Genomic DNA, 22,502 nt, shown 5'->3' on the forward strand with positions numbered 1-22,502 from the left:
TACCATGTCTCTGAGTTTGCCCCAAACCCCTTCTGGCTTTCACCTGTTATGGGGTAGGAGTTCCTGTTTATATTCTGTATACTGTCTGTGTCTATAGTTTGGTTCGTTCGGTGTATGTCAGATATGCCGGTTGTGCATAACGAGAGGGCTCTGAACGCCAGAAACAGGTTAGAAAAGAATAATAGTGAATATGGAAATATATATATATATATATATTTTAAAAAAAAAAATCATGATTGAGTGAATAAGTGCATGAGTGACGATACACAGAAAAGCTGTAGTCGAGATTCTTATTATTCGCAGGACGGGGGTATTTTAATATTTCAAAATAGGGACCGCAGCTAAATTAATTCCCCACGTCTCTCAGTCCAGAAGCTTACTTCCACTCAACGCAGATCTCTAAACCCAACTTTCCACCCCCGAACTTTTCGCGACCTCCCTAACACTTCCCCTTTACTCTCCTCCCCTCCCTTCTCCCCTCCCACTCCTTCACAATGCTCTCCGGTATCCTAATTTTTAATCAAAAAGGCGAAAATCTCATCTTCCGTGCCTTCCGCAATGACTGCCGCCCCCGGTTGGCCGACATCTTCCGCATCCAAGTCATCTCCAACCCGCAAGTACGCTCGCCCATTCTCACGCTAGGATCCACGACGTTCAGCCATGTGAAGCACGAGAATATCTACCTGGTGGCGGTGACGAAGAGCAACGCCAATGCGGCGCTCGTGTTTGAGTTTCTGTATCGGTTGGTGATGCTGGGGAAGAGCTACTTTGGAAAGTTCGATGAGGAGGCGGTCAAAAATAATTTCGTTTTGGTTTATGAGTTGCTGGATGGTGAGTTCTTTCTGCACATTGTTTTCTTGTGGGTTATGATATAGCTGGGCATGTAGGTGGTGGGGTGAATGTGGCATGGAAGCAAGGACTCTAGGAAAAGGGGAACCAACAGACAGACAGTGAGGGCAGATAGCTAACAGGTATGATCCAGAGATCCTCGATTTCGGATATCCCCAAAACACGGAAACGGACACCTTGAAGATGTACATCACGACGGAGGGAGTCAAATCTGCCATCACCAACAACCCCACCGACTCAAGCCGCATCACCATGCAAGCCACCGGTGCGCTCTCCTGGCGTCGCTCCGATATCAAATACCGCAAGAACGAGGCCTTCGTAGACGTGATCGAAGATGTCAACCTCCTAATGTCAGCGACTGGCACCGTGCTCCGCGCCGACGTCAACGGCCAGATCATCATGCGCGCCTACCTCTCCGGCACGCCGGAGTGCAAGTTCGGCCTCAACGACCGTTTACTGCTCGATACCGATGCGGCTGGTGGCTCAGAATCCGGTAACCGGGGCCTATCAACGAAGGGGACTCGCGCCGCGGCGGGCTCCGTCACACTTGAGGATTGTCAATTCCACCAGTGCGTGAAACTGGGCCGTTTCGACGCAGACCGAATCATCTCATTTGTTCCGCCGGACGGCGAGTTCGAGCTCATGCGATACCGCGCAACGGAAAACGTAAATCTTCCATTCAAAGTACACCCCATCGTGAGGGAAGTGGGTACGACGAAGGTCGAATACAGCGTCGCCATCAAGGCGAACTATAGCTCGAAGCTCTTCGCGACGAACGTCGTCATTCGCATCCCTACGCCGCTCAACACAGCTAAAACCACCGAGCGTACCAGTCAAGGTCGTGCCAAATACGAACCCGAACATAACAACATTGTCTGGAAGATCGCCCGTTTCTCCGGTGGAAGCGAGTACGTGCTGACGGCCGAGGCAACGCTCACCAGCATGACACATCAGAAGGCTTGGAGTCGGCCGCCGCTCAGTCTTTCATTCAGCCTCCTTATGTTCACAAGCAGCGGACTTTTGGTTCGGTATCTCAAGGTCTTCGAGAAGAGCAACTATAGCAGTGTGAAATGGGTACGGTATATGACTCGAGCAGGAAGTTATGAGATTCGGTACGTTCTTTCATCTCCTCCTTTCCGTCCCCATCGTACTACCATTTATAATGAGGATACTAACGCTACAATAGATTCTAGCTTGTCACTGCAGGCCAGGCAGCCAGATTCACCATTCATCTATACCATTAGCAATGGCATTATCAACATCATTATCAATATCAATATCTATTAACTAACCATGAGCTGGGTGTATGGCGTTGTGGTCCTTGTTCTTTCCTGGATATGTACTGTATGAGCGAGACTATAATTGTATAGTTTTCTGTGGAACCTTTTCTATAATAAACGTTCAGCCCAATTTACTACCGCTTTTTGCCCATTGGAACTTATAGTAAGCCCTAGAAATATCAACAAGAAGAACTAGTCTTTCCACCCCTCAGGGGACAGTTCCGAGTCTATCTATACGTAACACTTAAGGTAGTCTAGTCATGTTACATCCACTCAAATTCATCACATTCAAAAAAAAAAGTATAAACAAATAAATAAACAATCATATCAGAACTTAGCCTTTGTTTCCCAATATTCATCCATCTACCCGGATTAATATCTACAAGCTTAAGTACACTACGAAACCATCCCAATACTGCAGTAGAAGAAGAAACCTTGATTGTGCACTGCAACCCATTTATTCCCAGACATAAAGACCATCGTCCATATAGTAAGATAAAAAAAGCAACTAATAATGCACACCATAGTACCGAAGGAAAGGAAGAAGAAAAAGACAAAGGTAAATCATACAAGAAATCGATGGTGTACAGTCGATAACCCAAGTCACTAGCACGTAAATAATACATAGAACTCATTAGGTGAACGGAACGGAAGAAATACAGAACCAGACGATCTCAGTCCAGAAGCGACGGGGGATAAAAGACAAGCGTGAAGAAGAGACAGGGTAGTAATACATCGGTGTGGAGTTGAAGAAAAGCGAACCGTGAGCCCGTAGAATACATGATACCGGATGTCCATCAAAGATGTTCATAGAAAGGCGAAAAAATATGAGAAAGGATAGAGGGAGAGGGAGAGGGAGTCGTGAGAAGAAGGGCATCTATAGCCATCGAGGACGAACTAGTCGTCGATCTACTAATCCGACATTTCCCTCTCCCACGAGGACCTGCCATCGACGTCCGACGCTGGCATCATCTTTGCCCATGCGTCGCGCGCAGTCCTCTAGATCTCGCTGGGAAAGCTGGAAATTTTGGAGAACTAACTCGACAAGTCGCTGGTCTTCGTCTGCGTTCCAGGTCTCGTTTGACGGACTTTCCTGTGTCTCTTCGATAGACGGCAATACTGCGTCGGGATTAAACAATTGCGCACTTTGCTCGGGACTCAGTTCCAGTTGGCGGCAATGCACAGGCGACGGAGGCGACTGTGATATGGGTGGAGAGTGAAGGGCATAGAAGTCTGATTGCGAGAGACCCAGAGGAAGCTCGTAGGGGGCGTGACGAGTGCGCTTCGGGGTTGAGAATCGCATGCCACGAGTAGTGATTTCTGTGTCGCTGGTGTCATCGTTTACCTCGGAGCGATCGCGCTTGCGTTTGTTGATGCTTCGCGAAGGTTTGGGTGATGGTTTGGGATCCTTTTGCCTCCGCGACCGGGCGGAAGGCGTGGATCTGATGTGCAGGGGACTTTGAAGGCGCTCTGGTTTTGTGCATCGTGGCGAAGGAGCGGGCGAACTGTTTAGAAGCGATTGGAGGGCGCGACAGGTGCCCAAGAGGCCATTGCTAGATGGGAATTCATCGTCGGATGGTGGGGGGGTTGTGAATAGGCGGCTGGGATCCAGGCGCGACTGAGTCGCGGGGCGGCGCATGTCGCAAGGTAGAGCGGATGGGAGCAACATAATTGCGCAGAGGTGTGGTTATCGCGTGGAAAAAATATTGAGAGACAAAGGAATGTGTGATGGTAAAAAGTGTGGTGGTTGGTCAAGATCGCTGATTGTTATGTGCGCCGGTTGCGCGGGCAGCGCTGGATTTGCGCCGGAGGAGGTCACGTTAAGACCAGGGAGAGACTGGGTGGTGAAATTCAGACCGATAGGAATTTAGATATCAGCGCTTCAATGTCTGCTGATCCGAGTGATGCGACGAGGTGAAAAAGTGCGTTGATAGATAGATGATGAGGGAGTGGGTAGATGGATCAATGTTGGGAAATGAGTGGGAGTGGCGCGGGAAAAGGAGAGGAATGTTCCGCAAACGACAAAGTGCTTTGTCGAACTCCGTTCCAGTGGTTAAGCCACTCCAGAAAACTGGTCTGCAACTATGTCAAAAGAATGACGAAAGAAACCAACTTCCGAGTGCAAGTTTCTCAATTACAATGATGAAAAGTGAAAATGAAGCAAAACGAACTTCCCTCCCAATGAGGCAGGAATGTCTTAGCAAAGAATGACTGATGATTCAAGTCTAATCATATCCCCTCAGGATTTCTTTGCTCTCCTTCTTTCTTTCTACTCAGGGTTGCTGCTGTCTTCTTCTCCCTGTTCCAGGGGAATGGCTCTATTATGAAGGTCTACAAAGACTACAATCTTTCCCCTCTCATCCTCTTCTCGGCTGCAGTGAGACAAGGACAAAAGGGAGTCTTCAAAGAGGGATGCATGAAGCAAGGCATTATCTGAGAGAGCAAGAAACCGCCGAAAAGCCACCCACGAGACGGGTTTATTTTTGACTTTACTGAAGACAGGGTGCGCAACCAGCACCGTCTCACGCCCTTGCTTACCATGCATCATCCCACTTTTTTCCCTGTCAGCATCCGTGACGACATCCTCTTTCGTGGCTCGTGCCGTTGCGGCACGAATGTCGAGCTGCATTGCAGCAGCTGCAATGCATGCGAATTGTCACTTGCAGCATCAATGTTTTTCATCAGAGCGGAGCATGTGTGGCGGTTGGATTCGATATTGGCCAAGCTCTGTAGTAGCCACTTATACAGACCATTATACTATAATGTAATGTTGACTAAACATATCTATGTCATTCTCTATCTTCTACTCACCCCACAACTAGTACAATAACTCCTCGATATACCCTAGATCAAAGATTAGAGTGTAGACCTAGATTCCGTGCTCTCCCATTCTTCCTTGAGGAGCTTCAACATTGATTCATCCCACTCGAAAACCCTTTCAGGGTATGTTTATTAAAGAGCGCCTTCATCCCGAACGTAGAACCGATTATCAGGCAGCTCTTTTGTCCCCAATTGACTCGACTTCATTGGCACATCTCTATACTCCATATTCCTAATCGGGTTATATTACCTCACACACTATCGGAATCGCGAACGCGTCGCGTATCTTCGCGTCACGAAACAGTACGCGTCCGCCAATCACAGGCGGCATTGATAACGCTCCGGCCCGTTGAAGGCTTCAGATGACAAGGTCACGTTATGAACATCAACCCACCACCTGCATGAACGATATTATCGTCGTCTGACTAGGCGAGAAGAAAAACTCGAACAGGAGCCAGCCCCCTGTTCAAGGCGCTGCTGATCCGGTTAATCGTCCGAGAAACTGAAGTGGCTAGATGAATTTCCTCCTATCGTGCGCGATCTTATCAGAGATACGCGGCCTCCTTACTTCCCTGAAGGGCCAAGGGTCGTCACTCCCGCATTCTTGATCGAGGTGCGATGGAACTCAAAACGAATCAGTTGATGCTGCAATTGGCAGTACCTGGGGTTGCATGACTGTCCCTTTCTAATTGTGTCTTGGAGCGTATACAGTTGGTTAGTTTGTCCTGATTCAGATCTATTGGCGTCCTTGTCTTGAGCTGCAACCCTGCCACCACCCGTCACGGACGCGCATTCGGGTAATTGCGGTGCCTTGCGCATACAATCAGGTGGTCCTGATCCTTGATCTCGGGGATTTGGTCGGGGGAATCCACAATGTCGCGTTATCTCGCAGACTGCTGTAACAAATTCTACGAATACGCCACGGTATCACTTGGTGGACGGAACAGTTGCATCGACGTCAGCAGAGATGACAATCCACAGTTCAAGTTCATTAACCAAAGCTGATAAACCTCTTTCTGGAAAAAACGCATCATGTGAATGGTCCTCAAGCAAATAAACTATGGCCCAAACCCTCTCATTGATACTCTATGGGAGTACAGAGGAGTACAGGAACCCAGGAGGTTGGGAAGGGTTACTCACCCCTCATACAATGGTCCAACAATAACTACTTACTATTCGCTCCGGTAGCAGGTAAAACCAAAGGACATAGACTCTGAATCCTAAGGAAAGCTTACTGCGAAACAGCTAAACGCAAAAAAAAAAAACGCCGACCCTTCAGCTGTACCCCCGCCTCCTAGTGGAATCCAAGACTCATGCAAGGGGTATCAGGAACCGGTGCAACCAGATGCGAAAAAATCGCCGCACAGTGGAGAACACACCCACAGGGCACGAGTCTGCAGAACATTCAACGCGCACTTGCATTATCATTCGACAGATGCAAGCCCTTGTATTACCGGTTGTAGTAAGGTCTGATCCCTTTCCGTCTATGATGCCATGCGTAGATCCTTTGTATAGATGATATCCTTTCTCGTGCCTTCGGGTGGCTGGTAAGACTGATTGCTTTCACTCTCTGCTCCTCCAATGGCACGTTTCGCCCATCTTCTTTTTCTTTGGGGTTGTAAACCTCCCTCAAGATCGACCTTCTTTGACTTCCCCCTATCGATAACAGAACAAGACATGTCGAGCGAATATCTTCCCCCCCTGATGTCACCACACATCCCATGTTAATTCTCCTTGACCCCTTTGCCCTCCATTATCTCAAAGCTATCCAATGAACAAGTCCACCATTGTGGCACCTTACATGACACCAAACTGACAACCTCATATCCTCCAATCGAGATTGACTGATTGCCTAGCGCAAAGGAAACAAGTGCCTAATAATAGACCTAGAATTACTAAATCAAGGTATGGAGTACAATCAGGCCACTGAACATCGTTCTTTGAGAGGGGATAGGAGGTGCCTTGAGACCATATACCTCCTTCTCCCTCTTCGCCTCTTCCTAGCTCTCCCTATTGGCAACATGATATGGCTGCCCGAGTTCAGTAGCCCGTCTCAGCCCTTTTGTGGTACACCATATTCTTTTCTCTTCTTTCGGGCCCCTTTGCTAATTTTGCCTTCTCTCCTAATCCCTTCTGGCTATCTTTTGCTCTTTCTGGTCGCCGTATCCTCTGGTCTATTTCTGTCTCATATACTAGCAGCTTTGCTGACGTCGACTCTTGAAGGGAAGTGTATGTCTGAGACAACTCTCAGGGGCGAGGTGCCCGCTTCGACAAAAATAGAATCGATGCGAGTCTGGCTTTGTTGTCTTTCTTTCCTCCTAATTTCTAACCAGAACCCCTTTCTTATTTCCTTCTAAGTTTTCGTTCAACTAGAGTTTAAAGACATGCATGTATGCGTCTTGGTCTAACCGTGCGCTGCGTCTGCGTCGCCTAAACAATAGATTTAGGCCTTAAGGTTGGGCTGTGAAGAACTCAATGCAATGCTTACCCGAGTCTTTTGCTTCATGCCATGCGGGAGATAAACTATTGAAAGTCAAATCACATTCCTATCTGAAGTCTTTCTATTATTAGGTCTTCTTCGTTCAGACTATCTCGGCTCGCTGGACTAAGTGATTTTATCGACTTGATGACTTGCTCTTAGGCAGTTTTGTGGCTTCCCTAAGAACATCCCTTCCAATGTGCTTTTGCTTTTTGATGCAGTGCCCCGTTTGGCGTTTGTCTGCAAGACTTTGAGCCCATTCAATGTAGGATGTGAACCCTTGATTCCATCGTTTGTGAATAGGTATGTATCCGCGTACTGCCCGTTACCAGGCGGATTAAGTCATACCATATCCTGCACTGAAGGTTTGCATATGAGAACTTTGCTCTTGCAAGATAAACTCCAATGGATCTGGGCAGAGGCAATCTCAGTCTTGATTTTTATGTGCATGTCCTGATGGCCTCGTGTCTGCGTGCCCTACCCAACAGTGCGGTGGGAGTTCAGGGTCTGAGAGAGTCGTAGACATGGATGCGGAATGTCCACGACGTAACTCATACTCCTGTGAGACTAGAGGTGTTGGCGAATCTCTTGCCTGAAATGGTATCTCTTCAGCAGCATATGACTGCCCCGAATTGACCCTTGAATACTCGTCAGAGCACAGAGTCTGCATAGGTTTGCTGTCCATTTTCATTAAACTGCCCAGATTGGTGATCAGAGAACCCTTATGCGTACGAGGCTGCCAGCCCCTGATCGCTCGTCGGTATAGAGCATCGAACTCCACCCGATGGGATGGGTTGGTGAACCAATTATGATTTAACGCTTGTTTAACGTCTATGCGCTTCGCTTCATCAAAAACGAGAAGCTTGCGAACAAAGTCCCTCGCGCGCTGTCTGATCTTGTTCCAGTCCATCTCGGCTTCGAGCTTCTCAAGGTCACGTTCCCTCGAGAGATTTGTCGGATCAGTAGTCAATGAGTGCTTAAATGGGATATCTCCGGTCAGGAGAACAGCTGCGACACAGCCCAATGACCACAAATCTACGGCTTTTGTGTAGCCATGCTTGGACTTGAGCATTTCACTATTCATATTTGTTAGCTTCTATAACTAGCTGATTTTGCTTGCGTCATACTAACGGGGCGCTGTAGTCGAATGTGCCGATCAACGTAGACATCCGCTCAACAGTTGGCCGCACAAATCTGGCACATCCGAAATCGGTGAGTACGACTCTGCATCCATCAGCTAGAGATGTCATAAGAATATTATCTGGCTTTAGATCACGATGGACAATTTCCCGTTGATGTAGATAGTCCAAGGCCATCAAGACCTGTCGCACGATGACTGCCGCTTCAATATCGTCTAGCTTTCCGCCCTTATACTGTATGTAGGAGAATAGGTCACCAGCAGTCACGAGTTCTTGGAAGAGGTAACTGTCCAGGTTTAGTTAACTCTAAGAGAAAACATCTAGGAACCTACATTGTATTACTTGACTCGATGACTTTCTCAATACTAATGATGTTGGGCTAACCATGTCAGGGTCGACAAAGGACTTCCAATCGACTTGTGTGTAAGAAACTTACATGACAGAGGCTCTCAAGTATTCTAGCCTCGCGGCTGTATACGTCAAGCCTCTCCTGGATCTTTCTTTGAAGCGATTTCTTGAAAGCACGAGTAACGAGAGACCTGTTTCTGCTGGGGGGAAACGCGTTCTCTTTAAAGTGCCTAGAGTGCTGATCTTCGGCTTCCCTAACAACTTTGTTCTTCAGAGCTCGGAGGTCGACAATCTTACAGGCGAGTTGCTGGCCAGTGTCCCTCTTAAATGCCATATGTACTTGTCCGTAAGCTCCAGATCCCAACTTTTGCGGCGTAACGCTGTACTGGTCTTCAAACACCTGTGCCGCTGATCAGCAAACGCAACACGGCTCACGGGATATAGGGAAGAATACCCTCATCTCTATCATTTGAAGCATGTTAAAGCAGTCTTCTTTTCCCTGTACAGCGCAACAGAAATGGAGAGAGAGCTTCGGAGACAGCCGTAGTACATCACCGTCACTAAGAAGAAAGCTTCCCTTGCCCTTTTCCATAGGGTAACCGTTCCATGAGGTGCCATTCATGGATAAGTCTTGAGCGTATACTAAAGGTGCAACTTCATCGGGGTTTTCTCGGTCGAATATTATTGTGTAGATCCGCAGATGGATGTTGGAGATGACTGGATCGTCCACAACATAGTTACTTAAGCTCAGTCAGTGTTAGGAAGCCTCAATGGAGCAAAATAAAGGGCAACATACCAGCGCCTTTGATCACGACCAACGTATACCTCCGCGTTGCTATATATGGGGAAAGAATTGATAGCCCTTTTAAGCTGTGCATCCCACACTGAAACAGTACCAACAAGGTGAATAGGTGTTGACAAGAACGACATAGTGCAATCAAATAGGAGCGTTGAATGGGTCTAATTGATTACCCGTTGTCTATTTGGTAATGCGATATTACATAGATAACATAGAATTGTGTAGAGGGGGTAGTATGAATGACTTCGTAGGAGTTGTGATTCGTTACTGGAAGAGAGACGTGTCGAGGAAGTTAGAGATCTCGTACATGTCACCTGGTATCAAATCACGACGTCAGAGCACAACCAGCCTTCCATATCGTCCTTGAAGCCGCTAGTGACTATTTAATCTACTATTTATACACACTGAGAAGATATTAATCTAGTCAATATCCGGAAGCTCTAAGTATACCATATGAGGTTTCCTATAACATCAGCATTTTTAAATCTGGTTTCGACCCTTTAAAGCTCGGTTATCCCAAACCATTCTTCGCAAACACACTCGCCTTTCCCAAGTAAGCCTCCACATAGGAGTTCTGGGGGGAAAAGCGTTGTTACAATATTAGCAAAGTGCAGGGCAATTTGGAATATTTCAGAGGATTAGATGACTATAGAAATACTAGTATCAACCCATATTTCAACAGGAAGGTCAATCTACAGCAAGGAAGGTACATTGGCACGTTTTATATTAATCACTAAACACTTCTTTGGAGAGTATATGGCATTGGGTCTAGAATACGTTAAATATAGGACCTGGGATATTCAACTGCCGATCTTTGTCCAAGCTCCTCACGGCAATAACCCTACCTCAACAACCCACCAATCAATGTTTTGAACAGGTTCTTCCACTTATCAGGACTTTATCCAAAACATCCGTGGAGACAAAACACACTATAACATTGAGACAGGACAAGAGTGACCACACCATAATATCTGCCGCTGTGAAACTAGTGTGCCCCTGACCGGAGCTTAGCTGCACCATGACCCGCGGGCTAATCCACCGCCAGTTTCAGGATATTAAGGAATGAAACTACCGACTCACATTGACGGGCCAAACGGAGAAATTTTGTAGATCTAAACCCTTCCACGGGCCTTCTTCGGATGAGCCTGTCTACCATATAAATGCAAGTAAGCCCCAGGGTGCAAGCTTTACTTCTCTGTCCTCTCGCCCCATACGGAAAACAAACCAGTCCATCACAAGTTCGAAATTGAAAATGCGCGGTCTCAGAAGCCTTGCCTCCCTCGCCGTTTTCGGCTTGGCTCAAGCCCAGGATAACATCGTCTTTGGCCCTGCGTTCTCCCTCGGCCCTACCAAGTCATGGATTCGTGAAGCGACTACTACGCTGGTGCTGCCCGAAGCACCAAGCCCTCAGGAAGATCGCCTTGCACTCTGGCCAGGAATGGGAACTAGCGGCGGTGACCTGATTCAGGCTCTTGCTGTTTCTTTCTCAGACCCTGCAGCGTGAGTGCTTAGACTGAAGAATAATTTGCTGTGAAACAACTCAAGTCACACATACTAATCAATTTCCATACAGAAACTGCGGCGCTAGCTCCGGCCAATGGTGCACATGGGCAAGCACTCTTCAGGGTAAAGGATGAAAATAAACAGATATAGAAGTGCATAATGCTGAGCGGAAACAGGAACCCAACTGGGCGGGAAACAAGTTCCGGCCTCTGCAGGTGACAAGCTTGTCATGCATTGTAAGCTACACTGTGCTCGCACCCCGTTTGAAGCTAATCAAAGACAATGTAGACAAGTACAACGATAGTACCGGCAAATATGACCAGACAGTGACCATCAACGGCAAGGTCGTCTCGAGCCTCTCAACTAGTAAGTTCATAGTTCTTACTCCTTCGTAATCGCAATGACTGACACCGCGAAGACTCTGGCCAGGCCCAAGGATGGGGTACTGCCGTTGAGGCCCAGGACAACGCCTCTAAGAGCACTGTTGCTGCGCACCGTAAGTACTACCATATCTCAGCGTCTTCCTAAGAAAGAGAACTAAACCGTTGTACAGAGTACCTTGATACTACCATCATCCTCGATGCCGCTGACCTTACCTTCCGTGATACCCTCGGCCTCACCGATGCTGACTCCACTGGCTTGGCGACCTCAGACAATGGCAAGACCTGGAAGGTGGCTACCATCAACATTCATGAGCACTCTTTCTAAGACTTGAAAAGGGCGTTGTGTATATGTACCAAAGGACGTTTTCGTCCCTCCTATATATTCTCATTGTCGTTCTGGCCATGATATATTGTACATAGGATTGACGAAAGGTGTTGCTTTCCTTAGACGAAGATAAAGTTGTTTACCCTGACGGTGATTTGCCTCAAATTATATTGCAAACAGGCTTATTCGGTGGAGATGGAGAAGTGGGGTAAGGCAAAGCCTACTTCTCGTATCATGTCAATACATACATCTAGAAAGCGACTATCTCTTTATATTCGTCTATATCATTCGTAATAAAATGGCATACCTTTTGTCTTGCGCATCGTGCTCGAAGAATGAGGCCCGACTTGCTCTATCTATCAATTGCAACTGGTAAGTGCTCATTACTTCCCTTGCATCCGCTTGATACGTTCTTCAGCTGCCCGTGCCCGACGCTCTCTTTCCAATCGCATCCTCATTTCTGGCGTCATGCCACGCATCTCTTCCTCCCGTTTCTCGGAAGCAGTCTTCTCTACAGATCCTAAGGCTCTACCACCCGAGCGCTTTGCTTGTAAAGCTTCCTTGGCGGCATCTTCCATCTTCAAGCGATGTAATTCAGCTTTACGTCGGTTTTTCTCTTCTTCCTCTGCAGCTTTCTGCTCCCTTTCGGCCCTGCTGTCAACGTCGGCTTTTGAAATTGCCGATGGCACCTTGGCGGCCTCCCAGTTCCATTTCGACTCGCCAAGTTCGTGACGGGCGACGCGGAAGGCATCACGCGTGGCCCGATCACCTGCGAGCTCAAAGGGTGTTCTCTCTTCACCATTGATGGTTGTCGGGTCTGCCTCCGCTTTGGTAAGAAGGGCAGAAACCATCGCTGGCGAATTAAGGTTTGATGCGAGATGAAGAGCCGTAGGGCAACGGAAATTCTGCTGAGAATCTGAGGGTTGGAATGTGAAGGAAGGGGGAATCGAGTTCTTAGAGAGATACGACATCAATGCCGGAATTTTAGAGCGACGGATGAGTGCCTGTATTTGGGTTGTATGAAGCATGGCAGCTTCGTCCTCCTTAGACACTTTTGGCTTTTGCTGTTGAGGCCGTGGAGTAGATGGCTTTGATTTTTCTTCTCGTGGTTTGGCCTCAGCTGCTGCAAGAGCAGCTTCATCAATCTGACTCACTTTTACGCGAGTCAGTTCCTTGAAGCATCTCATAAGTTCTCCTTGAGTAGCGCGGCGTGTGCTGAAGGGGAACCCTCTCAACCTAGGATCGTTCTGTCTCAGAACCTGACCATCATACTGACTGAACAAAATCCGCCGATTTGTACTGCCTGTGGCCCGAACAAAGAGCAATTGGGAATTATCAATCATATTCCTCCATTCCGATAACAGTTCTCTAATCTCCTTCTCCAGCGCAGCCTCATTGTAACGTCTTAGGCTAGAACCAGCCGAATGTGCAGCTCCTCTAGCAGCATCGCTAGCAGATTGTGATCCTCCCTGTTTTCGCCTAGTTGTATAACGATGGAACGTTTTGTGCGCGATCACTCGAGCCTGCCTCTCGTCTACGCCGCCTTGTTTTCGATGAATCTCAGGAGCCAAGGAAACAATCATTGCCGCAAAGTGACCACCACCGATCATACACAGGAATACATGTGGGCTAGATGATGTAGAAGGCCCTTGATTCTGGCCATTATTCCGTGGTGCGTTGATGGGAGCTAGTTGTTTCTTCCTCAGAGAATCAACTAGGTATCTAGGCTCTTCCTGTTCAGCATCAGAGAACAAAGCCCTATATACACCTAACGAAGTGTTGGACGGTAGCAGAGAGCTCGAAAGCCAGAATAAAGGATGCTTTCCGGTCCGCTTCTTCGATGGCGCATCCTCTTCTTCACCTGTTTGCGAAATTTTCGCTTGCCTTTTCAACAAGGCAGTGAGCTGCGTCCCGGCATCTTCATCCTCCTCCGATGACGACTCGGATCCAGAAATCGATTCGTCCAACTCCCCAACAGCCTTGTTGAACTGAACCTCGTCCAAGGTGGGATTGCCTCGAAGTTGGGCCTTAAGATTGTACCGATGGTGATCTGACCGGACGTGGCCTCGCTGCTCTTGGACGTTCAAGAAAGACACATTGCAGAGAGCGCAAGAGGTAGATGTAGCAACCGCATATTCTTGTACGGTATCTTCGGGCTTTTCAGGTGTATTAACTGCATTCTCTGACGTATTTATCGCATCATCCTCGTTTTTGGCGCTTAAGGTTGCGAGTAGTTGCTGCGGAAGATCATACACTAGATATGGGAGTTAGTGACGGAATTTTATGCAAAACAGAAAGCGCAGCACGGAACGAAGTCAAAAGAAATACGGACCATACAGCGGCCTCTTTAGGAGCTCTTCCGCGATAGAAGCTTCCGTGGCCATATTGACTAAATTATGTACAAGCGATGAGTTGCGCTGATGAAATCGCGGAGCGCAACGCAATGGCAGAACAAATGCCCCTCTTGTTGGAGCTTTACCGCCTTTAAGGCACCAAATAAAGAATATTCAATGTACGGAGTACTCCATCTTGTATTAAATCTGCGACCATTGAAATGTGTGACGTAAAGTTCGATCCACAGGTGTAATTTTGAGTCACAGTGACTCAATCCACTCTGCGGAGTAAAATATCTTAACGGCTCTATTATTGGCTGGCCGATTTTTATACGTAGTAGACTACTGAAAGTATACTAAACTCTCATGAATCTGCCTTGGCTCGTTTATGTTTACTCCTCGGCTGATGGATATAGCGATACAGTCTCTCGCTCGGCATATTGTACTTATGTAACGCATAGTAATCCGATCCATTCATAATAATATCACATTGTTCCTAGTCGAATTAGGTCTTTCAATCATATATGCTTAACGTTGGATACAGTCGTTACACATGACCATTATCAGGTTCGGATAATATATACCTACTACCTAGAGCTCTTCAAGCCTTTGAATCTGGAAGACGATTTGGCGTGCTAGGAACTTATGAGTCTAGATGACAGGAGCAATCACAGCTTTCGACTTTTAAAATAGAATTATGTGACATAAAAGAAACCTACCTTTATTCCACTATATCACGGCCCTATCAATACTTTCGGCAGAGCTACATCTTGTATCGGACAACCGCATACTCAAGAGCTATATCGGCGCCCTTGGGTTGGATATCAGCAACCTAGTATTATCAACTACGCTGCCAAAAAAAAAAAAGAAAGAAAGAAAGAAAAGAAATAGAAAAGAAAGGAAAGGAAAAAGAAAAGGAAAGGAAAGGAAAGGAAAAAGAAAAAAAAGAGAGAGAGAGATTGTATGTAGACATTTTACATTGGATGAGAACATCTTCAAAGCTTTTTGCTTTGACCTGATGGCATGTAAAGTATGATTGAATGCAGAACTAATACTCACGATATATATATATACACATTCATATCCACTCAATATCTAAGTGAACTGGGATCGATCCTACGTGATTACTGCGATTCACCAATTGCCGGTTCACTTGAGGTTCATGCCCAGCTAAGTTATCTCATCAATATATTCGCCATCTTCTTATCAGCTCGATCATCACAGTCTAGACAATATAAATAATCGAGTCTTCGTTCTGAATGTCATTGATGGATGTGGTAATTAATGCCGAGCACTGGGCTGATGGCGCTTTGCCTGTTCTGGCCTAGTTTGTCATCATGCTGCTAACTCCGTAATCAATTTCCATTTGCAGCCTCTTCGTATTCGTTCATAATCTAAGCAATTGCAATTTGTAAGCAAACCCATCTGTTTCGCACCCGGAAATGAATGGTATACCCCGGAAAAATTACTGGCCTGCGATTGGGATTCTAGAATGCTTGACTCAAAGAATTTTTGAGTCACTTCATGACGTACGGGAGGCTTTGAAGATGCCAAGACATGCAATCGCCCGGCTTATGTCATAAGCACCGAACGCAAATGTCACGCACGACGAAAAGAAGGCAAGGGAACAGAGCCTTGAGATTGAAGGAGGGAAAATCTCTTTACGAATCCACTCCAATGACTAGACTGCAATGGTCATAGGAGGAGAAATAGTAAGGTAAGCTAGGCGGAATTCCGCATCTCCGGCAAAGTCCTATCGGTTTATCGCCGAAGCTTAGGCCGTCTCATTTAGTAAGCAGCTTGCAGCTCACAAGAGGATTGGCCTCGCAGTTATCATCCTCGATCAGAAAGTTCTCCCCACCCGCAATCGCGTCCATCATTTGCGTGAGAGCACCCAGGGAGTTTTTCTGACTCCCTCTTCCTTCCTTGTGGGTTGAAAGGAATAGGGATTCTGCAGTCGGGGTTAGAAGATGCTTGAAGGCAACTCCCAGGCGATCCTCGGGGATTCTGCCCCGGGACCGTCAACCCTGAAGTCAGCATTGCAATCACCTAAACTCGAGCCTTTCTGCGGCAATGTCGAAGGATGGGGACCCTTAAGCAAATTCAGGTTTGACCTGACGCCCTGTTTCCTAGACCTTGGGGTGGCTATTGTTGCAACATGGGGCTTAATCATGGGAGCAGGTGCCATTTGGTTTCTGCTCAAAAAGCGAATCCCCCAACCCGTGTCGAAGAATTGGCATTTTTACGCTAAACTGGTCGGTTTCGGCACTCTTTTGGATCAAGTCATCTGGAACTAACCTAACTTCTAAAATAGATCGTGCTATCCGCTCTGATATTCACAACGGCTCTTCAAGCAGCGATTCAAGTCGAGACTTTTGCGAATAACTGGTTGGCTGATGTTCGGTTTTGGAGTTCGATTGTTGTCTTTGCTTCTCTATGTGTGATATTCGCAGTCCAATACTACGAGCATTGGCGGAGTAGGCAACCTAACGGTGTTGTTCTCTTTTACTGGCTTTTCTTTACCATCGCGTATGGAATTAAGTTGCGCTCGCTTGTTGCACAAAAGACCTATGAGGACAACCTGCCATACTTCGTTTGCTTCAACATAAGCTTAGGGCTTGCGCTACTGGAATTTGGGCTGGAATACCTCGTTCCCAAGAAGCAGAGCGCGTACGATGCCTTGGGCGACGAAGATGAATGTCCCTATGAGTATGCGGACATATTCTCGGTGCTCAGCTTCAGCTGGATGACACCAATGATGAAGTTTGGCTATACGAACTTCCTGACCCAAGATGACCTGTGGAATCTCCGACACCGTGATACCACTCGCGTCACTGGGGAGACCTTGGCGGAAAATTGGGAACAGGAGCTGCAAAAGGACAAACCATCTCTGTGGATTGCACTTTTCAAGTCCTTTGGTAGCTCATATACCAGAGGTGCGATCATTAAATGCGGCAGTGATATGCTTGCCTTTGTCCAGCCTCAGCTTCTTCGAGTTCTGATTGACTTCATCAGCTCGTATAGAACTGACAACCCCCAGCCAATCATACGGGGTGTTGCTATTGCCTTGGCGATGTTCTTTGTCTCGGTATCGCAAACAATGTGCCTTCATCAATATTTCCAGAGGGCCTTTGACACTGGTATGCGCGTGAAGTCGTCATTGACGGCAATGATCTATGCCAAGTCGCTTCGGCTTTCAAGCGAGGGCCGTACATCGAAGACTACCGGCGATATTGTGAACCATATGGCTGTCGACCAGCAGCGTTTATCTGATCTGACTCAATTTGGTACGCAGCTGTGGTCTGCGCCGTTCCAAATCACCCTCTGCATGCTATCGCTTTATCAGCTCGTCGGCGTGAGCATGTTCGCCGGTATCGGTGTTATGATTCTTATGATCCCATTGAATGGTGTCATAGCTCGGATGATGAAAAAGCTTCAGCTCATCCAGATGAAGAATAAGGATTCGAGGTCGAGGCTGATGACTGAGATTTTGAACAACATCAAGAGCATCAAACTTTATGCCTGGAACACTGCCTTTATGAATAAGCTTAGTCACATTCGTAACGACTTGGAATTGAATACCCTTCGCAAAATTGGAGCGACGCAATCGGTCGCAAATTTTACATGGCAGTCTACTCCCTTCCTTGTCTCCTGTTCTACATTCACTGTTTATGCTTTGACGGACCCCCGGCCTCTGACCACTTCGGTGGTGTTCCCAGCTTTAACGCTTTTTAACCTACTTACCTTTCCGCTCTCCATTTTGCCTATGGTAATCACGTCAATCATTGAGGCTTCCGTGGCTGTTAAGCGGTTGACTGATTATTTCACCGCTGAGGAACTACAAACCAATGCGGTCAAGCGCGAGGACCCAGTGTCTCATGTCGGGGACGAGTCTGTGCGGATTCGTGATGCGTCGTTCACCTGGAACAGATACGATGGTACTCACGTCGTGGAGAACATCAACTTCAGTGCTCGCAAGGGTGAATTGAGCTGCATAGTAGGCCGTGTCGGCGCAGGCAAATCATCTCTTCTCCAGTCACTTTTAGGCGATTTGTGGAGAACGGAAGGAGAAGTCATTATCCGTGGCCGTATCGCATATGTTGCACAGGCACCTTGGGTGATGAACGCTAGTGTCCGAGAGAACATTGTCTTCGGGCATCGATGGGATCCTGACTTTTACGAGCTCACCGTTGAAGCTTGCGCCTTGCTGGATGATTTCAAGAACCTGCCGGATGGTGATCAAACCGAAGTTGGAGAAAGGGGTATCTCGCTCTCCGGCGGACAGAAGGCTCGGTTAACGTTGGCTAGAGCAGTCTACGCTCGTGCAGATATTTATCTTCTCGACGATGTTTTATCGGCAGTTGATCAGCATGTGGGCCGGCACCTTATCAACAAAGTCCTTGGACCAAGTGGAATTCTCGGCAGCAAGACTAGAATTCTTGCGACCAATGCCATTCCCGTTTTGAAGGAGGCGGATTTCATCGGATTGCTACGAGATAAGACTTTGGTTGAAAAGGGCACCTATGACCAGCTGCTGGCTATGAAAGGCGAAGTTGCTAATCTCATTCGTACTACTATGAACGACTCGGACGATGATAACTCGAGCGAAAATGGCCTTGCCAGTCCCGAAAGCTCGGACTCTACTACGATAATCGATAACGCAGATTCTGATGAGCTTTCGGATACCGACGAAGCCGAACAGCAAATTGGTTCACTCCTTCCCATTAGATCTGGCGCCAACCGGAGAACAAGTACGGTGACTTTGCGACGCGCCAGCACCGTTAGTTGGAAAGGCCCTAGGCGCAAGTTAGGAGACGAGGAGAATATCTTGAAAAGCAAACAGACCCAGGAGACCTCACAGCAAGGTAAGGTCAAGTGGAGTGTATACGGGGAATATGCCAAGAACAGCAACATCGTCGCCGTCTGTTTTTACCTTGCTGCTCTGTTGGGTGCACAAACAGCCCAGGTCGCTGGCAGCTACTGGCTCAAGTACTGGTCAGAGGCTAGCGAAGTGCAAGTGAACCCTAATGTTGGCAAATTCATCGGCGTTTACCTAGCCTTTGGACTCGGATCTTCTCTCCTAGTTATAGTCCAGAATCTTATTCTATGGATCTTCTGCTCAATTGAAGTACGTTTACCCTTGGCGCTCTGGCTAGTGCAGACCATGTCCATACTAATGAACATTAACAGGCGTCTCGAAAATTACACGAGAGGATGGCGTTCGCAATCTTCCGTTCTCCCATGAGCTTTTTCGAAACTACCCCGTCTGGAAGAATCCTCAATAGGTTTTCAAGGTGAGTGTGTGAGAGGTTGACATGTTGTATACGGAAATTGATAGCTGTTGCTCTAGTGATGTATATCGTATTGATGAAGTCCTTGCACGCACATTTAACATGGTAAGCCCTTGATCTTCTTAGAGGGAACTTCGAGCTAACTCAATTTTAGTTGTTTGGAAACTCAGCGAAGGCACTTTTTACGATGGGCGTTATCGCGTCGGCAACGCCTGCGTTCCTCATATTGATTGTTCCTTTGGGTTACATCTATCTGAGTTATCAAAAGTACTACCTGCGGACTTCTCGAGAATTGAAGCGCTTGGACAGTGTTACACGCAGTCCCATCTATGCTCATTTCCAAGAATCTCTTGGAGGTATCTCGACTATCCGCGCGTATAAGCAGGAAAACCGATTTACGCTCGAAAATGAGTGGCGAATGGATGAAAACCTTCGCGCCTACTTCCCTTCCATTAGCGCGAATAGGTGGTTGGCAGTCCGCCTTGAATTCATTGGTTCAATCATTATTCTGGCCTCTGCGGTGCTTGCTATCATCGCAGTCGGCACTGGCACCCCTATCTCACCAGGCATGGTTGGTTTGGCCATGTCGTACGCCCTTCAAATTACACAGTCTCTGAACTGGATCGTTCGTCAAACGGTCGAGGTCGAGACGAACATCGTGTCCGTGGAACGTGTTCTGGAGTACGCTAACCTGCCAAGTGAGGCGCCTGAAGTGATATTCAAGCACCGTCCCGCCATTGGCTGGCCAGCGCAAGGCGCGGTGTCATTCAAAAACTACAGCACAAGGTACCGCCCTGGGCTCGACCTAGTGCTTAAGGATATCAACCTTGATATCAAGCCTCACGAGAAGATTGGTGTCGTTGGCCGCACTGGTGCAGGAAAGAGTTCTCTTACTCTAGCGCTCTTTCGCATCATCGAGCCAGATGGTGGCAGTATTAGGTGAGTCCTGGTGCCCGACTGTTCATACTGGTGCTGCGCTAACTTGATTGATAGCATTGATGGGCTAAACGTGTCTACTATTGGCCTGTTTGACTTGCGAGGCCGCCTTGCCATCATTCCTCAGGACCCGGCCATGTTTGAGGGTACCGTACGGGATAATCTGGACCCTCGTCATGTGCATGATGACACAGAGCTGTGGAGTGTGCTCGGTACGTTGGGCTCACCTCTTTGCATGTGGAGAAAGTGAATGACTGACTAACCCGTTAACTCGCAGAACATGCACGACTGAAAGATCACGTTGCAAGCATGGACGGCCAGCTGGATGCCCGAATTCAAGAAGGAGGTAAGAATTTGGCCACTTTTCGCGCTTGCAGCAGCGTTACGTTGGACTTGCTAGGGCTGGACTAACATGGCACAATAGGATCCAATTTGAGTCAAGGCCAGCGTCAGCTGGTGTCTCTAGCACGGGCATTGTTGACGCCTAGCAATATTTTGGTTCTCGATGAAGCGACAGTAAGTGGCCAGTTTGCCACACCGTTTTTTCTCTCTACCGCCTTTTCCTTCCAATTTACTTTTTTAGTATTTACTAACGGTTGACTTTAGGCTGCCGTGGATGTGGAAACAGATGCATTACTGCAACGCACCTTGCGCAGTAGTATCTTCCAGGATCGCACTATTATCACTATCGCCCATCGCATCAACACGATCATCGATTCTGACCGAATTGTTGTGTTGGACAAGGGCAGAGTGGCCGAATTTGACACACCTGCCAATCTGATTAAGTCTGGCGGGAAATTCTACGAGCTAGTCAAGGAAGCAGGTCTGCTTGATAACGAAGGACTTGCCCTTCTGCAATAATTGCAGACCTCTCGTACAGAGTGGCGAAGACCTGTGAGTGGCTGGGCAAAAGCGAGAGAGCCTTCTCTATATTCTCGGGCCGATCTCTCGAATCTGGACCTTGTAGGGGACCAGGTGAGAAAGAGGATGACCGCATCTTGGCTGAACTTGCGTACACCACCAACACTAGGCGATCCGTTAAGCGTCTGTGCGCACGGGAGAGGGGTTGATGAAGGATCAAGGGCCCTTTCTCTGAATTATACGAGCTCGGCAAGATAGCAGAGAGCCGATCCGTTTCCAGCTTTTCTCTTTTTAGACGAGGAACCAAAAGTACGGGTCGATGATCGCTTCGTACCCATGGCGTCGGAAGGAGTTTAATTAATTAATCGTCTGGTTGCCTTTTTTTTACTTTCGATGTCTACCTATATTGAAAAAGTCCTGTACCTACTGCACATAGCCAACAATGATTGAAATTGCGTGCGAATTCGCGTGCCATTTATTTCCACTCGGATCAAGTAGAAGCAGAAGAAACAAAAAAACGATGTGTCAACAATAAGCGGTGTAGGGGATCCCCTGTAAGTCAATGCAGTAATTATCTGCATACCTTCAACCATTGAATTGGATGCCACTGCAGTAACTAGGAAGCAGTCGGAACCACCCGATTCTGATTAGAAATCCCTATTCTCCCAAACGGGCAAGAGAAATGACACCTAATTATCCGTATTCCTCTATCATCATCTCTTCCTTATCAGGCTCAATGTAGAAAAAAGAGGTTAATACGGAGTACGGAGTACACAACACCAAGAAATCAGCCCCCATCTAGAACCCAACAACTTACAACCCCGCAGAAAACACACACACACGCACACACACACACACTCTCTCTCTCTCTGTGGGTTATAAAAAATGTCAAAAAAGCAAAAACAAAAGAAAGGAAACAGAAAAAGAAAGAAGATGCAATTTAATATCTCTCCCCCACTATTGGCCGCGAATTTTAACTTCCAATGATCTAATCACCTGCCAGCCATGCGCACAGTTACTTAAACGAACAAAAGAAAAAAAAAAGATTTCTATAGATAGTATACGTAGGATTTCTCTAACCCCGAATATTCCGGACTGCCACTACAACTACAATACAATTGTTTACCTAATGTTTCGCCTTTTTTTTTTTTTTTTT

General features: G+C 47.3%; 7 protein-coding genes across 7 annotated transcripts; 4 read left to right on the forward strand and 3 right to left on the reverse strand.

The window, feature by feature from the left end:
- Nucleotides 1-494: 494 nt before the first annotated feature.
- Nucleotides 495-2,136, forward strand: BDV38DRAFT_287781 (AP-2 complec subunit mu-like protein; the record flags this gene model as incomplete). Its single annotated transcript, XM_032060940.1, has 3 exons — nt 495-831; nt 983-1,961; nt 2,043-2,136. The coding sequence occupies 3 exons, from the start codon at nt 495-497 to the stop codon at nt 2,134-2,136; spliced, it is 1,410 nt and encodes a 469-aa protein (XP_031908444.1).
- A 749-nt stretch (nt 2,137-2,885) lies between these two features.
- BDV38DRAFT_211386 (uncharacterized protein) lies at nt 2,886-3,933 on the reverse strand. Its single transcript, XM_032052618.1, has one exon. It carries the CDS (start codon nt 3,796-3,798, stop codon nt 3,007-3,009), a length of 792 nt encoding a protein of 263 aa, XP_031908445.1. The 5' UTR covers nt 3,799-3,933; the 3' UTR covers nt 2,886-3,006.
- Nucleotides 3,934-6,764: 2,831 nt separating this feature from the next.
- On the forward strand, nt 6,765-7,581 carry BDV38DRAFT_211407 (uncharacterized protein). Its single transcript, XM_032052619.1, has one exon. It carries the CDS (start codon nt 6,857-6,859, stop codon nt 7,304-7,306), a length of 450 nt encoding a protein of 149 aa, XP_031908446.1. The 5' UTR covers nt 6,765-6,856; the 3' UTR covers nt 7,307-7,581.
- A 274-nt stretch (nt 7,582-7,855) lies between these two features.
- BDV38DRAFT_275142 (kinase-like domain-containing protein) lies at nt 7,856-9,845 on the reverse strand (the record flags this gene model as incomplete). The annotated part of the gene is made up of 5 exons (XM_032057967.1): nt 7,856-8,504; nt 8,560-8,853; nt 8,900-8,946; nt 9,004-9,315; nt 9,735-9,845. The coding sequence occupies 5 exons, from the start codon at nt 9,843-9,845 to the stop codon at nt 7,856-7,858; spliced, it is 1,413 nt and encodes a 470-aa protein (XP_031908447.1).
- Nucleotides 9,846-10,515: 670 nt separating this feature from the next.
- BDV38DRAFT_297042 (uncharacterized protein) lies at nt 10,516-11,925 on the forward strand (the record flags this gene model as incomplete). Its single annotated transcript, XM_032063056.1, has 6 exons — nt 10,516-11,214; nt 11,288-11,340; nt 11,394-11,453; nt 11,506-11,583; nt 11,636-11,713; nt 11,771-11,925. Exons 1-6 carry the CDS (start codon nt 10,967-10,969, stop codon nt 11,923-11,925), a joined length of 672 nt encoding a protein of 223 aa, XP_031908448.1. The 5' UTR covers nt 10,516-10,966.
- Nucleotides 11,926-12,107: 182 nt separating this feature from the next.
- BDV38DRAFT_211449 (putative C2H2 finger and ankyrin domain protein) lies at nt 12,108-14,409 on the reverse strand. Its single transcript, XM_032052620.1, has 2 exons — nt 14,258-14,409; nt 12,108-14,179 (listed from the first exon to the last, which is right to left on the reverse strand). The coding sequence occupies exons 1-2, from the start codon at nt 14,307-14,309 to the stop codon at nt 12,309-12,311; spliced, it is 1,923 nt and encodes a 640-aa protein (XP_031908449.1). The 5' UTR covers nt 14,310-14,409; the 3' UTR covers nt 12,108-12,308.
- Nucleotides 14,410-15,485: 1,076 nt separating this feature from the next.
- BDV38DRAFT_261273 (ATP-binding cassette glutathione S-conjugate transporter YCF1) lies at nt 15,486-21,820 on the forward strand. Its single transcript, XM_032056011.1, has 9 exons — nt 15,486-16,513; nt 16,573-19,386; nt 19,449-19,552; nt 19,609-19,654; nt 19,704-20,488; nt 20,543-20,697; nt 20,763-20,831; nt 20,910-21,001; nt 21,092-21,820. The coding sequence occupies exons 1-9, from the start codon at nt 16,229-16,231 to the stop codon at nt 21,344-21,346; spliced, it is 4,605 nt and encodes a 1,534-aa protein (XP_031908450.1). The 5' UTR covers nt 15,486-16,228; the 3' UTR covers nt 21,347-21,820.
- Nucleotides 21,821-22,502: the final 682 nt, after the last annotated feature.

This window comes from Aspergillus pseudotamarii, assembly GCF_009193445.1.
Source record: "Aspergillus pseudotamarii strain CBS 117625 unplaced genomic scaffold BDV38scaffold_84, whole genome shotgun sequence".
NCBI lineage: Eukaryota > Fungi > Ascomycota > Eurotiomycetes > Eurotiales > Aspergillaceae > Aspergillus > Aspergillus pseudotamarii.

Bases quoted from the DNA above. Each gene is read 5' to 3' on its own strand.
- BDV38DRAFT_211386 (XM_032052618.1), bottom strand. From the start codon at position 3,798: ATGTTGCTCCCATCCGCTCTACCTTGCGACATGCGCCGCCCCGCGACT.
- BDV38DRAFT_211407 (XM_032052619.1), top strand. From the start codon at position 6,857: ATGGAGTACAATCAGGCCACTGAACATCGTTCTTTGAGAGGGGATAGG.
- BDV38DRAFT_211449 (XM_032052620.1), bottom strand. From the start codon at position 14,309: ATGGCCACGGAAGCTTCTATCGCGGAAGAGCTCCTAAAGAGGCCGCTG. The intron at 14,180-14,257 runs GTCCGTATTTCT...TCCCATATCTAG, and splicing joins CCTAAAGAGGCCGCTGTATG to TGTATGATCTTCCGCAGCAA.
- BDV38DRAFT_261273 (XM_032056011.1), top strand. From the start codon at position 16,229: ATGCTTGAAGGCAACTCCCAGGCGATCCTCGGGGATTCTGCCCCGGGA. The intron at 16,514-16,572 runs GTCGGTTTCGGC...CTTCTAAAATAG, and splicing joins GGCATTTTTACGCTAAACTG to ATCGTGCTATCCGCTCTGAT. The intron at 21,002-21,091 runs GTAAGTGGCCAG...GGTTGACTTTAG, and splicing joins TGGTTCTCGATGAAGCGACA to GCTGCCGTGGATGTGGAAAC.